General features: G+C 42.0%; 1 protein-coding gene across 5 annotated transcripts in view; it reads right to left on the reverse strand.

Moving 5' to 3' along the window:
• Positions 1–13,899, reverse strand: part of SCN8A (sodium voltage-gated channel alpha subunit 8) — a 176,587-nt gene that overhangs the window by 40,523 nt on the left and 122,165 nt on the right. For all 5 annotated transcript variants that reach the window (XM_073881974.1, XM_073881976.1, XM_073881973.1 and 2 more), the window contains exons 13-14: positions 11,027–11,159; positions 5,342–5,580 (exon numbers count right to left, since the gene is read on the reverse strand). In XM_073881974.1, the coding sequence (XP_073738075.1) occupies positions 5,342–5,580; positions 11,027–11,159 (372 nt within the window). The remainder of the gene's footprint in view (positions 1–5,341; positions 5,581–11,026; positions 11,160–13,899) is intronic.

Below are 13,899 nucleotides of genomic sequence, written 5' to 3' on the forward strand. Positions count from 1 at the left end.
TGAAATCAAGAGCTGGCCGCTTAATCAACTGAGCCACTCAGGTGCCCCCTCAAAAATTTTTCTTATTGTTGGAGACTTTGGTGCTTCCTTTTGATTGTTTCAATATGAGAATCAATGATGTAATAACTGTTTTAGGCTTGGAGCTTATTCGATATGAGGATGACTTCTTCCCGGTGTTACCTGACTCCTACTTTTGTACCTTTCAGAGCACCCTGTGTCTCCCAATGCCTTCTATATCCCACAGGACTTGGTAACATAACATGCAGTAAGAAAGCAAAATCCCACAAATGCCAGTTTTGACAAGACCAAACCCTCATTCTAAGCTAACCATGTAACAACAGACTCTTACTGAATATTATGAATTTAGGGGACTTTATATGTAATAGGTTATAAACTCATAATAAATTACAGCTTGCAACTACCTGGTTACCAAGTTTATAAAGGAAGCAGTTTTAGAAAAATTCTGAAGATATGGTCTGAGGACAAAACTGGAAATAGTGAAAAATACTTAAGATTACAGACAGTGTTTGGAAACAGACTCAGTGAATGTATAGCAATGACAAAACAGAACAGGGTGATGGAAATCAAAATGGATATGTGGGCGGTAAGGTTTTGTGTCTGTGTACTTTCCCATGGCTCCCCATTTTTCTAAACTGAAGATGCAGTATTCTAGAACTGAAAGAAAATACTCCCTAGAGAGATCCAGTTAAGCAAAATCAAAGTTCACCGTGCATGCTAAGCATCTACAGATGGAACATCACTGTAAGTGAGGGCAGCTAATCAATTCCTGACAGACATTTTACGCTCAGCGTAAACCTATGGAAGGTTTCTCTACATAGAAATGTCAGCCTGCTTACTGCACACACTTGTAAGTAGAGACTGGATTTGCTGTCCTGTTGGTTCTGGTGAACACAGAGGAAATGCTCAGTAATAAGCACTGGCTAACTGACCATGGGATATTTACACTGTGGGAACTCTGGTTCCTAAGAGAAAATCAACGATGACAGAGTACTGTTGCTTTTCAGTGGGATGAATGGCACCCAGACGCCGGGCAGAAACGCCCGTGACAGAGGTCAGCAACCATGTTATTTCAACATACAGTGATTGCCATCATTTGGGGTTTGCTGGTACGAAAGAATTACTTTTTTACAAGTGGGAAAGAGTAGATTTAAGGCTATCCCTATGATGCCATTCTAATTTGCACTGTGGCATGCTTCTTGAGGAGGAGACAAAAGGAGAATTATAAGCAGAGTATCAACCAACAACTGTACATAAATGTGGCTCTTGTGAGTGTCCTCAAATATTCACCTAGGAATTTATGTCCTAAGGTAGCAGTTCTCAAAGAAATTGCAACTGGGGTGTCAGGGCCTGAGAAGTGTGGGGAGAGGTAAACCTACAGGGAGGACATTGGTGTAGATGCTGGGTGTCTAGCATAGGAAGCCAGAGCCTGACCAGGGCAAGGAGGGCAATCATCTTGCAAGAGGTAACAGTGGTTTTTTGATCAAATAAATACACTACAGAGAGTGGCAACCAGGTTTCTTTTTGTCAGAGGAGTTACAACTATAGAAAGGGAGACACCAGAATGATCCGGTAATGCTGGACTAGAATAAACAGCCAGTCCCCTACTGAGAGGGCCCAGTCATGCACATTGCCTCCAATAGATCTTGACTTCTAAATATCATTTTCCACTACAACAACCAGGGCTCCTTGAGAAATGGCTGGTCCAGGCCTGAGATGGGAAAAATACAAAATTAGCCTGGAATACTCTGTGATACCAGAAAAAAGGAAGTAATGAGGATATGTTAACAGGACACATAAACCAGCTTGAAGGAACTCTCAGTGGCCAAATCAGGAACGGTTTAAACATTTAGGTAAATGATAATAATGGATTATAACCCACCAGGTAAAACTGAAAGCCATGAGTCCACGTTGATATAAATAAATGAATAAATCATAATTTTAATGAAGAAAAGTAAATTTAGGTATTTTCAAAACATCTTCACAAAGATTTACTGATTATAACGGAATTATAAATGAAAAGAGTAATTCTAAGGAGAGAAGACTGGAAGACCCCTCCTTCATCAACCGACCAAGTGACCATCACCAATATGGGACAAAATGGAAACTGTGCCACCTGGAAGGTTCAAAGAGAAGACAGCCTCGCTTGTGTGATATTCCTGCCAAATGTGTAAGCTGAGTCTAATCGTGAGGAAGCATCAGACAAACTGAACTTGAGGGAATTCTACAAAATAACTGGCCTGTAGCCTTCTCAAGTGCCAAGGTCAAGAGAGCCGATGAAGGACTGAGGAAGTCCGCCAAGCTGAAGAAGACTTAAGAGACAGGGACAACCGAATGCAACAGGACACTGGAACGGCGTCCTTTTGTTACAGAGGACATGACTGGGATTTCTGGCAGAACCTGAAGGGGCCTGAGAATGAAGTGGCTGTGAGGTGCACAGGAATTTCCCGAGTCTGATGGCTGTATCATGGTTTTGTATGAGAGTGTACTGTTTATAAAACACACACGTGAGAGGCTGAGAGGCTGTGTCAGCAACTTACTCTCCAAAAAAATGTCTTAGACTGTACCTGAAATCTTTCTCCAAGATTGAGATTGCTTAAAAAACAAACAAAACAAAACAAAACACCTTATAGACTCACTGTTGTGTTCAAATAGTTGCAAAAAAGGCAAGAAAAGAATCCTTACATTTATCTCCTGAATAACACAAAAGTTGTAGAAGTCACATAGTCTCCCTGGGCTTCCATTTCCTCTATGGAACGTGGGGGATGGGTAGAATTATCTGTAAGGTTCTTCCTCGGATTAATGTTGTTCCTTGTGGGGAGGGTGGAGGAGGCAGGAGGGACGCTCACTTTACAGCAAACTGTTCTCTTCTACCATCAGAAACCTCCCTCTGTGTATCTATGGACAGACACAGTTCAATTCACCGCCCCGGCTATGGGAAGTCCTCAGAGTTCCAACCGTGAGACAAGATCGTCCCCTATTTCACAAGCTGGTTGATCTCACTCTTTTCCATCTTCTTTTTCTCAGGTTTAGTCAAAGACTTTCTAGATGTCTCAACCTTTGGGAGCTCCTCTCTGCTTGTTAGATGGGATGCTGCCTAAGTAATGAATCATTTAACAAAGCCCATTAGATTTAAAACAAAATCCAAGCTACTGAATTACACTAATACAGTTCCCATGATTTGTAGAGTGCTTTTCACTATTCCAAAAACTTCTCTACAGGTTCTCATTTTATCCTCCCAACTGCCGATGACATGGCGTTATCCTTGTTTTACAGACGCAAACATTTGTGGTTAGAAATGAACGGCATATTGTAAGTTAGTATGTCCAAACAGAACTCTCGATTTTAAACTCCACACCTACTCCTCTCGCAGTCATCCTATTTCCCTCTTACCTGCTAAACGTCCAAATCTAGGTGCCATTCTTCATTTCTTTCCCTTCACGCTCACCTCGAATCTACTGGCCAGGCCACGGTGTCCTGAACCATTCACTATTTTCCATCCCCACTACTAATTGCATGCTTACAATTCTTTACAATCCCTTGAAAATTCTTGCCCCCAGAGTGCTTTCTCATTTTAAAACTCAGTTTTGGTTAGCTTCCTTCAAGAAATCCCTGAATATTAGTTGCTGACCTTCCCTTCTCTTCTCTTTCTTCTCAGTGATTCTGAGCAAAGTCTTCTGAATGCTCACAGCTCTAATTTAGGTGTAACCCTAAGTCTACAGTTTTTTAACAAAGGGAAAAATAATGTTATCTCCTGGCCTGGTCTGAGGGCAATTCTGCTGATGGTAGGTGAAAAGGCCTCTCGAAATCCCTTCAAAATCAAAGACTCGTTCTGTAAGAAGCAAGTAAAAGACTTTGAGAAAAACAAACCATCACAGGGAAAATACCACCAGCACCATCATCAACAACAAAATTATCAAGTCATATTTTTCATTACTTAACTCTTGGCTAATAAAATAAAGCTCATATCTGTAGCATTTTGTTGATTGGTTCAAAATGTTGCTTGATGGCCAAGCTTCTGGTCAGCTAGTCACACAGCCCACTGTCAGGTACCCTTCAGAGTCAGCAGATTTCCTGGACAGCCTATGAGAGTGTCCTGTTTCAACACTAACCATATTTCATCAGGGGGCACATGAGGGTTTACGTCGAAGCAGTGCGTGCCTGAAGTGTGTCACTAACTCAGGCATGGAGAGTGGAAAGACCACAGAGTTATCTTGGACATGTACCAGGGAACATGATAGGCTGCAAGGACTAAGCAGATAAAGAATCTCCTCCTTTGCCATGTGTGTTTTCATAATCAGAATTCAAAATGATAGTATAACACTCTAATAGTCTATTATGACTTAATGTAAAAACTCTTTGTGTGTGAGGCATGTGTGTGTGTGCGTGTGTGCGCATGTGGGGAGGGAAAGAGAGAAAGAGAGAGAGAGAGAGAGAGAGAGAGAGAAAGGAGAACATCAGGCAGAGATCATACTCAAAAGGTAACACACAACTAGATTTGACTTGCTCATCGTGAAACTCCTAAGGAATAATGAAGTCCAGATGACCTAGAAGATTCTTTCCAACTAAATCTTTCCTATCTATCAAAATTCAATCAACTCCTGATTTTTGGATTAAAGAAATAAAACAGATAATCCCCAAAACACAACTATTTGACTTGAGAAACTATTAAAAAAAAAACAACCTCATTCTTATCTTCTAAACAATATGATAAATTAAATATATGACTTAAGCTAACATTAAAATAAATTTGGCACAGATCAACTAATGGTAGAAACTGGATGAGAGCCCAGAAGTTGGATGTGAGGGGGATACCAGCCTAGAATTAAAAGTTTCCCACAGATAGGCCCCATATGGGTAATTAAGATATGACAGTGCAGGCAAATTTATAGTTATGTTTAATGCACTAAAAGAGCTCCCCTATTTTGTGGTGGTTGTTACTGAAGGTGAAAGGGGAAGTGATGTGCTGGAGTAATGCAGGAATCAATGTGAGAAACAGAATGAGAAAAAAAAATCCAGAAGTCCTTGGCTCAGGTTGCTGAAACCAACCCACCGCACCATGCCTCCCATTCTGTCACCATGGCTGGTTTTCTGCCAATAGCTCCTAAATGACGTCTTCAAAGTTCTGCAGAAAGAGGAAACAGCCAAGGGATCACAACAGTGAGCAGAAGTGACTGGGGCTACGCCATATGTGGAAGCATTTGTCTTCCAATTAACTATTACTTTCTTTTCAACTAAACTCCAGCTTCCAGTATCAGAAAAAGATGTCCTACAGGCAAAACATGTTCAGATCATAAAATCAGAAGACAGTATTCCATCTTACCAGATTTCCTACAGCCAAGACGTGTTCAAATTGTGGTGTCATGGGATGGTGCTCCATGGCCATAAACAGGGTATTGAGGACAATGCAGATGGTGATGGCCAAGTCCACAAAAGGGTCCATAACGATCAAGTTCACAATCTCTTTCAGTTTTATCCAGTAGGGGTGACACTCCCAGATGAGGAAAGTATTGGCAAATTTATACCAGCATGGCGGGCACTTTCTCTGAGACTCTTCCAGCTCTGCAGTGAGTAAAGAACAAACACAGGGAGAAAACAAAGGGGGCTGCTACTAATCCTCTGCTGGGTCATTATCACTGCTATTCACCACAAGAAGAACAGTGGTTTGAGTGCTGTCTGTCCTGAGTGTGTAGTTGCTGCCCCCCACCCCATTTTCTTTCTCATGAAAGGAAAGAGGAGGCAGGGGCAGTCCCAGGTCACTTCCCTGTTAACAACTATCTGGTTATAAACTAGGGTTTGATCTGTCCGTTTTGGGAGCACAGCATCATGGTTAGGAGCTTGGCCTCTGGAGTCTGACTCCCTGGTCCAACTGGCTTCAACACTCACGACTGTGTGATCTCAGGCAAGTTACTGATTCCTCTATGCTTCTGTTGCCTCATCTGAAATGACACTTCCTTTACAGGCTATAGGACTAAACGAGTCCTATAATCCTCATCCACTGACTAAGGAGTAAGCGAGTGGGTGCACACAAAGCAGCCAGCACAGGGCCCGGCACATGGCGAGTCCTCGATAGATGGCGGGTTTTATATTATATGTCATATCACTAGATCATTACCAGAGAAGCAGTCAAAAGCACAGACCCTGAAGCCAGATGCACCTGGGTGCTCAGCCACTGCTCAGTGGGGGAACCTGAGTACAGTACTTCAATCTGCTGGAAGAATGAAATGGGCTACGATAGAAAGCGCCTCGGAGCGCCTTGGCCTACAGTAAGTGCTACAGAAGCGTTCACTCCTCCCGTTCTCTGTGTGGCAGAGGCAGCGCGGGTGGCCGGCAACCCGGTGCAGGCTGTTCCTTCCGGTCCCAAAGAAGTACAAGTCGTGAGTTCACCATTCACCACTGAGGTGGGCACAGGAGTCCCTCTCTTTCCTCCTCTTTCTCATTCCCTCCCCCTTTCCCTTCTCCATTTTCGTCCTCCCTCCCCTCTTCCCTTCCTTATTTTCTCTCTTCTTTCCTTTTTCTTATCTTCTGTCTTTCAGTCTGGCTCTCTTGCTTTAAAAAAAAACCAGACTGGTTAGTTTCCAACAAGATCTTATGTGATCCCCAATATAAAAAACTGCTCTAGTTGATGCAGGAAGAGGAGCCCAGTCTGACAGACTTCCTCCTTCCCTGAGGCACGTCCCTAGAATCCTGGACATAGACTGAATATCATGGACCATGGTGATCTCTAAGGTCGTTCATGAAACAAAGATGAAAAAGGACCATTAGACACTAAAGGAAGAGAGCCATTCAGCTGGCAGCCACAACAATCCAGGCATTAGGCCGTAGGTAACAAAGCCCTCCTCAAATACAGTATGACTTATAATAGCTTGGATTAGAAAAGTCCAAGGACCCTGATCTCCCAGGATGTTCTTTAAGAGATGTAGCTTTGAAAACCTGTCAGCATGATAACCCTTAGAAGCAAGGTCTTCGTTCCATAGGGTTGGATATCTATTCCACACCCCAACCCAATTCTGCTGACAAAATCAAATCATTCAGGGAATGAGAAAAAGTTTCCCAATGTTTCACCAAGAACAAGATGGCTGCCTTAAATTAGTCTACTTTCCCTTTTTCCAACCAGCTGGATGGTGCCCATGGTGATGGCTTTATTTTAGATGGGGTGCTTTGGTTGGGTTTTTGATTGGCTCCCTGGTTGCTAAGAAAATGGTTGCCTTGGTTTTTCAGATTTAAGGGCCACAGTAAGCACCACGTGGGAGTCTGCGTGGGAAAGGAAGTCTGTGAAGAAAATTTGCTTTGGCTTCTTCCTCATAGAACTCCCTCCCTTCCCAAGGTAAATTTAGTTTTCTAACCAAAAAAAGAAAATGAAAAGGTTCTCTTATTTCCATAAATTCTTACAGTACATATTTGGAAATTTGGTTCCGTTCCTTTTTTTAATCTCCTCCCTTCTCCAAATGTCTGTTCACTGGCACGTGGAGGTTAAAGCAGCAACTGTTCACGTCTCTGACAGTAGACACAATTGCAGTGTTGTACAGTGCTCTGGGCTCCAAGTCTCTGCCAGACACTGAAGAAGGGTTTCCCCACCCTATGGGGGCATCAAGAAGATTCCTACAGGGATACTAGGGATCTTATCCACATTTTCTCAGGTAAGATCTCAGGATAATCTTTTCTGTTCCACAAACGGTAAGACAATGTAGAGCTTTAGGAGCTAGAAAAGATCAGTTAGGTGAAAACAGAGGTTTATAAAGTGACTCACAACTTGACAAACTGTTACTGGTCCCACATGCCTGAAGCGGCTAAGAATTTGGTCTGGGGGAATGGGTTAACATATCCAAAGAAATATCCAAAGGTTTGTGGGGTTCCCCTTACTTTGCTCCTGGACATTCTCAAGAGATTACTGTAGACTCAACCTCAGGGGTGCTGGGAGTTGTTTTCAGAGAGGGCCTCACAATTCCAAGATGGTGGTGTTAGTAGACCGTGAGGGTTCTGAGGGCAGGACTTCTCTCAATTCAATTCAACAACTTTGAAACACCTACAGTGTGTGAGGCCCTGGGAATACGCTGATGAATAAGAGTCCCCACCCTCACAGAGCCTGCAGCCACACCACGAAAGACAGATAGCAGGTAAGTAATGATGCTGACTGACACCTGGGGCTGGTCAGTCGAACACAAGAGTGAATCAACAAATCATGGCAGCCAATGGCTATGGCCAGTTGTCTTTACGAGGCAGTTTTTGAACCTGTTTTACCTGAGAACCAATAATGCCAAGTACCACCATCACTTCTTCATTCTTACTTCACCAACTCCCTCCCCTTCTCCCACAGCTTCACTGCTCAGAGAAGTGAGACTATAGTAGTCTGCTTACACCCTACCCCCAGTCCTCTGAAATATCCCCAAGCTGATGGCTCTGCTGACTAAATTCTGCTGAGTTTCCTGGATCCGGGTGAGCATGTCTGCAATGGGATTGGGGGACACACAGCAGGCAAGATTTTCTCCTTATTTACACGCTTCTGGAATTCTCCACTGTGCTCTCTAAGATAATCAGGTAGGTAGAAGCCTGCTTCTTTGGTTTGGTAATCCAAAGATTAAAACAACGTCAGAGTTTCCTAACTGAAGTCTGAGAAGCAGGAACAATTATTCATTCAATGCTGGCTTTTCATGTTGTAGCAATCATTGAATACAGAGGGACCAGCAGTTAAATAGGAATGGATCTTTCTTAATGTCCTTTAATTCCCTCTGACATTATTCAGCTCCAGCCATTCATTGTTCTTTGCTTACAGCAGTTCTGTCTCATCAGCTTTAACAAAGGGAGTCGAATACTAGGGGAGGCAATAGGGGAATGTCTGAGCAGTGAAAGGCTATGTGAACATTGGGACTTCAAAAAGGGAGAAAGAACTGGAATGGCTTCCCACTCAGGAACACAAGTATGACTGTCTCTCTCTCCCCTGAGCTATCCGTATATCTATTTTTTATTATGTATGTGCTGGAGGGTGGAGGGTAGAGAATGAGTAGGGTAGAACAGGAAGAAAAAGAAGAGCACGGGGAGAAGAGGAAGAAAAGGGAGAAGAAAAAGACCAAGCTACCGCTCCAGTGGTTTCTACCCAACTCAGTAGAGGAATAGAAGCACCAAGGCCTCCAAAATGAAGCCTGCAGCACAGAAGCCCCACCGTTCCAAGCACGGCAAGGGTCAGTCTAACAAACATTTTGGGCGCATTTACTTTTACTAGACCCTGTGCTGGGCTGCTGCAGTAGTCAACTGAATAACTGTTGGACTGCATTAATAGTTCTCCCATTCTGATGTCTTTGCCATCATAAAATATGCCTGTTGGAGGTGGTTCATTTGTCTTTCTCATGTCCACAGATATCCAGAGAAATCCTGTCCTTGTCTCCAAGTAAAGAATAAAATTAGCCAAGGTTCTTAAGCTAGTGTTTCTTAGCTTGGAATTCTTTTTTTTTTTTTTTTTTAAAGATTCTATTTATTTATTTGACAGAGAGACACAGTGAGAGAGGGAACCCAAGCAGGGGGAGTGGGAGAGGGAGAAGCAGGCTTCCTGCTGAGCAGGGAGCCCGATGCGGGGCTTGATCCCAGGACCCTGAGTGAGATCATGACCTGAGCCAAAGGCAGACGCATAACGACTGAGCCACCCAGGCGCCCCCTTAGCTTGGAATTCTTATGCTCTGCAGTTATTTGCCTGTGATCTCAAAGTATAAACCACAAAGTTTAAAGATATTTTCTCAGATGATGACCTCGATGAGAATTAAAGGAAAACAGGAATAAATGTTTAGGCAGCTGAAAACAGTTAACTCAATATTCTTTTTACGTGATACATTCTTAAGATTAGTCTATGTACAGTCTAACACCTTGCTCACATGTGGGAATGTAAATAATCTAGGGGAGTTCCCTTCTGGGGATTCTCCCTTTATCACAGATGCCCCTGCCGAATGAATGAACACACACTCTCTCTCATTCCCTTTCTCTCAGAGTAGAAGTGGTATTGGGCTCAAATGACTCAAAAAATAACTTGTCGCAAGGACACCAGGATAGTTTTGAATCTCCTTATTTCAGGAACTCTGGTTATTGTTGGGTTAGCCTGGGGGTCTGAACTCTGAAGAACAGCAATCTGAGGCCTTGAGAATATTCTGGATCTATAGTGGGACAGCTCACCTAAATCAACGTGAATCAAAGCAAGAAGATTCATGCAGAATGAATCAGAATCTCGTGAGAGAAAATGCCGTCAGTGAATCTACCTCCAGAGAAAGCAAGAGGAGCCTGGAATACAGACCACAGTTGGACGGAGAGCTGATACTTCCTAGGGGACTGTGGTGTCATGGAAAATCCTGATATTCCTCAGCATGCCAGGCTGTGTCGTGGCAGAGCCACCCAATACCAAGTACAAGCACTGACAGCAACATTACTGCAGATACACTATGATTCAACAGTGCCTGTTCTCTCCCTGTGGCACAGAGAGCTGGAATAAGAGGGGTTTCGGCTTACCTATTCACACATCAAATATATTTATGGATACGTGGGGGTGTTTGATGAGAGGCAGAATTAGGTGCAATCAAAATGCACAGTACATTAGTCCTTCAGGGAAAACCAAGAGGGTTGTAGGTAGCTAACAAGGAAAAGAGGAAGGTATGTTTTGAGGCAGAGGGCACGGAGGGGATTCCATCGTTTCATATTTTCACAGTTCTTCAGTCTACAGCCTTTATGCCTCGCCTCACCCCACTGGCTCCTCATGACCATTACGGTCTTGAGATCTTCTAGCTCACTCCTGACTGTCATTCCTTCATTCTTCTTACCTACCTGTGTACGATGCTGGCAGCAGCTCTGAAGTCCTTATTTGATTCTCTGCATGCAGATCTGGGATGCTGGTTTCTACAACCAGTAGACTCTATTCCTAAAGTTCAGAGTCAATTTTTGCAAAACTCAGGCCAATGAACAGGGATTATATTTATCATGCGCACTACATATTGATATCTTGGTGGCTTGGACTGACATCAAGGGCACATACCTTCAACTAGTGTATTTGTAACAACACTCAATATACTGTTGATTCTGTCCTTCCGCCCATAGGAGGCCAGTTGGTCCATGGAAACTAAGAGAGATCCAGGGCCTTTCTTCTTAATTTCCACCTCAGTTGTAGCCTGAAAAAAATGGCAAATCAGGTGAGTAAAGTCTTACAAACATTACAGCTGGGCCTTACTGGACAGAGAGTCCAGAGTATGAGCAGAAACAGATGCTCTTCATGACATCTTTTAACTTTGACCCTACAATCCTATCCACCTCAAGAAGTAGAAGGAAACATGACCACGCATCATCCTAGCTCTATAGATGATAAGATCAGGTAAGTTTGTACAAATCTACAATGAACCAAAGAATCTGGCTGGGACCCAAACACCTCATCTGGTCAATTCCTAGCATGCAGACCAGATCTCCAGGGGCAATGACATCTGAAGCAGAACCTGAGTTTTCCTGTCTCAGTCTTGTATCCACAGCATCTGGCTAGAATTGGACCACACAATAAAATAAGTCGAATTCACCTCTATTCGACATTTCCTTAAGGACCAAGTCCCTGATCACACTGAGTACTGTAGACATTGTTTCCTCCGTGGGAAGGAGGCACCATCACTCTCTCAAACTGTCACCTCCAAATGTCAAACCTGGGCCTAACTGAACATTAGCAAGTTGAAGTTCTACCCTAATTCTCCTCCAAGCCACTCCAAGTGTGCTAAGGGTTTCACTATTTTAATTACATATATAGCACTGTTTATTTCGCCCTTATAAAATTTTACTTTATAAGTTAACCTGCAATATTCAAATTCCCAAACAAAAAGGGCAGAAAACACCATCAGCCTGTTACACAAAGTATTTGTTACATGCTCCGCTGTGGGCAGTACTGGTACGGGAGGTTACAGCACAGTGTTTCTTACTGTCCCTTGCTTGTGCTCTTTGTGACAACCTGAATGTACTACATTAGATCAGCCTCCATGCAGTGGCTTAAAAGCTAGCTTTCTAGTAACCATGCCAACCACTCTAACAGGTCATCGTGTAATGTCGGCTGTCCCTTCCATTGTGAAGGTAAGAGGCAGAGACAGTCACCATCTCTCAGAGGACAGGGGAGATACATGTTTGTAAGAAGCTACAGAAGTATATCTGATCAGTACCAGAATGATCCTAGCTGTTTTGAAAAGAAAATAATTGTTTCTAGAGAGCTACATCAGAAAGCCTTTCTGCCCTTAGATATGATTAGATTTTAAGAACTGTAGAGAAGAAAGTTTCTGGCAGATTATAATTTATCTCATTACAGCATTTCATCAAACTGTTTCACTGATTCAGACATTTGGTTTACCTTAGGGTTTTGTTTTGTTTGGCAGAGCAACAGAAGAAATGGAAAAGAAAAAGAACTGATTTCCTTGGGAATTCCTGGCTGCATTATTATACAAACACCTGTAAATGTAACAACGATGTGTTGACCAGTACCTCAGGTCATAATAAGATGTATTTCTTTGATAGGCCAATTTTGCTGCAGTTGCCAACGTGATATTCAAGACACCTAATAAATCAGATTAGACTACTCTATTTTAAAAATGACAGTCATCTAAAAAGGAATCCAGAAAGGCCCATACAGTAGACACTCTTGTTTCTGGCATTTACTCATTCTAGAATTTTACTGAGCTGCCCTCTGCAGATCTACAGTACATGGTAGATAATTTTCATAATGCTGACTCCAAGGTACTGTAAGATCTGATGGACTGGCTGATTCATCAAGAAAGGATGAAACTGCATTTAAAACTGCTTTGGTTCTAAGTATATCTTATTGTTTTCTGGACTTGCTGGATATAACAAGATATAAATTCTTCAGACTTTAATAACATTAACCTTAAACAAAGTTAATAAAAATGCTATCTAAAGGACCTAGTCAAATCATTAGATTATTATTTAGTGGTATCTATTTGAAAGCTAAAATAATTTCTAGCTTGGATTAAAAAAATCCACCTAAAGTTTATCCCCAAGCTTAATATTAAGATGGAACAATTATTATTTATATCTTTCTATGTAAGATGAAAATGAACTGTAGCAGGGATATGGGGAGACAACTTCTATAATGTTAAAATTTGTTCCAGAGTAAGGCATGTTATAGAACATATCTTCAGTTTCAGAAAAGAAATAAATGAAAGAAGACACTAAGAAAAAAAAATTTCAAAGACCATACTTGGGGAACTTCAGAGGGCAAAAAAAGAAAGTCATTATGTCACCTTTTTACACAGGAAGAACATTTACCACAGATCCAAATAACAGGTTCCATTGAGAAGTCTTATGGTAATCATAAGATATTCAGAAAAGTCCCCTTAAATTGGTAAAAACCCATGGATCAAAGATAAAATCACAAAGAAAATTAGAAAATACTTTGAGGATAAAGGAAACAATACATTAAGATTTATGGGATGCAGGGGCTCTTGGGTGGCTCAGTCATTAAGTGTCTGCCTTCAGCTCAGGTCATGATCCCAGGGTCCTGGGATGGAGCCCCACACTGGGCTCCCTGCTGGGTGGGGAGTCTGCTTCTCCCTCTCCCCCTCCCACTCCCCCTGCTTGTGTTCCTTCTCTCTCTGTCAAATAAATAAATAAATAAATAAATAAATAAATAAATAAATAAAATCTTAAAAAAAAAAAAACAAATGACCTTTACGGAGTCTTTAAAAAAAAAAAGATTTATGGGATGCAGCTAACACATGGTTTGAGAAAATTTTACAGTGCTAAAGGCTTGCATTAGAATATAAAAAAGATATAAAATCAAGGCTCTAAACTTTCACCTTGAGAAATTAGAAAAAGATCAAATTAAACTGTGGGTAAATAGATGAAAGGAAATAATAAAAATAAGAATGG

This window comes from Callorhinus ursinus, unplaced genomic scaffold (genome assembly GCF_003265705.2).
Source record: "Callorhinus ursinus isolate GAN/ISIS: 27379988/994484 unplaced genomic scaffold, GSC_fseal_2.0 scaffold44, whole genome shotgun sequence".
NCBI lineage: Eukaryota > Metazoa > Chordata > Mammalia > Carnivora > Otariidae > Callorhinus > Callorhinus ursinus.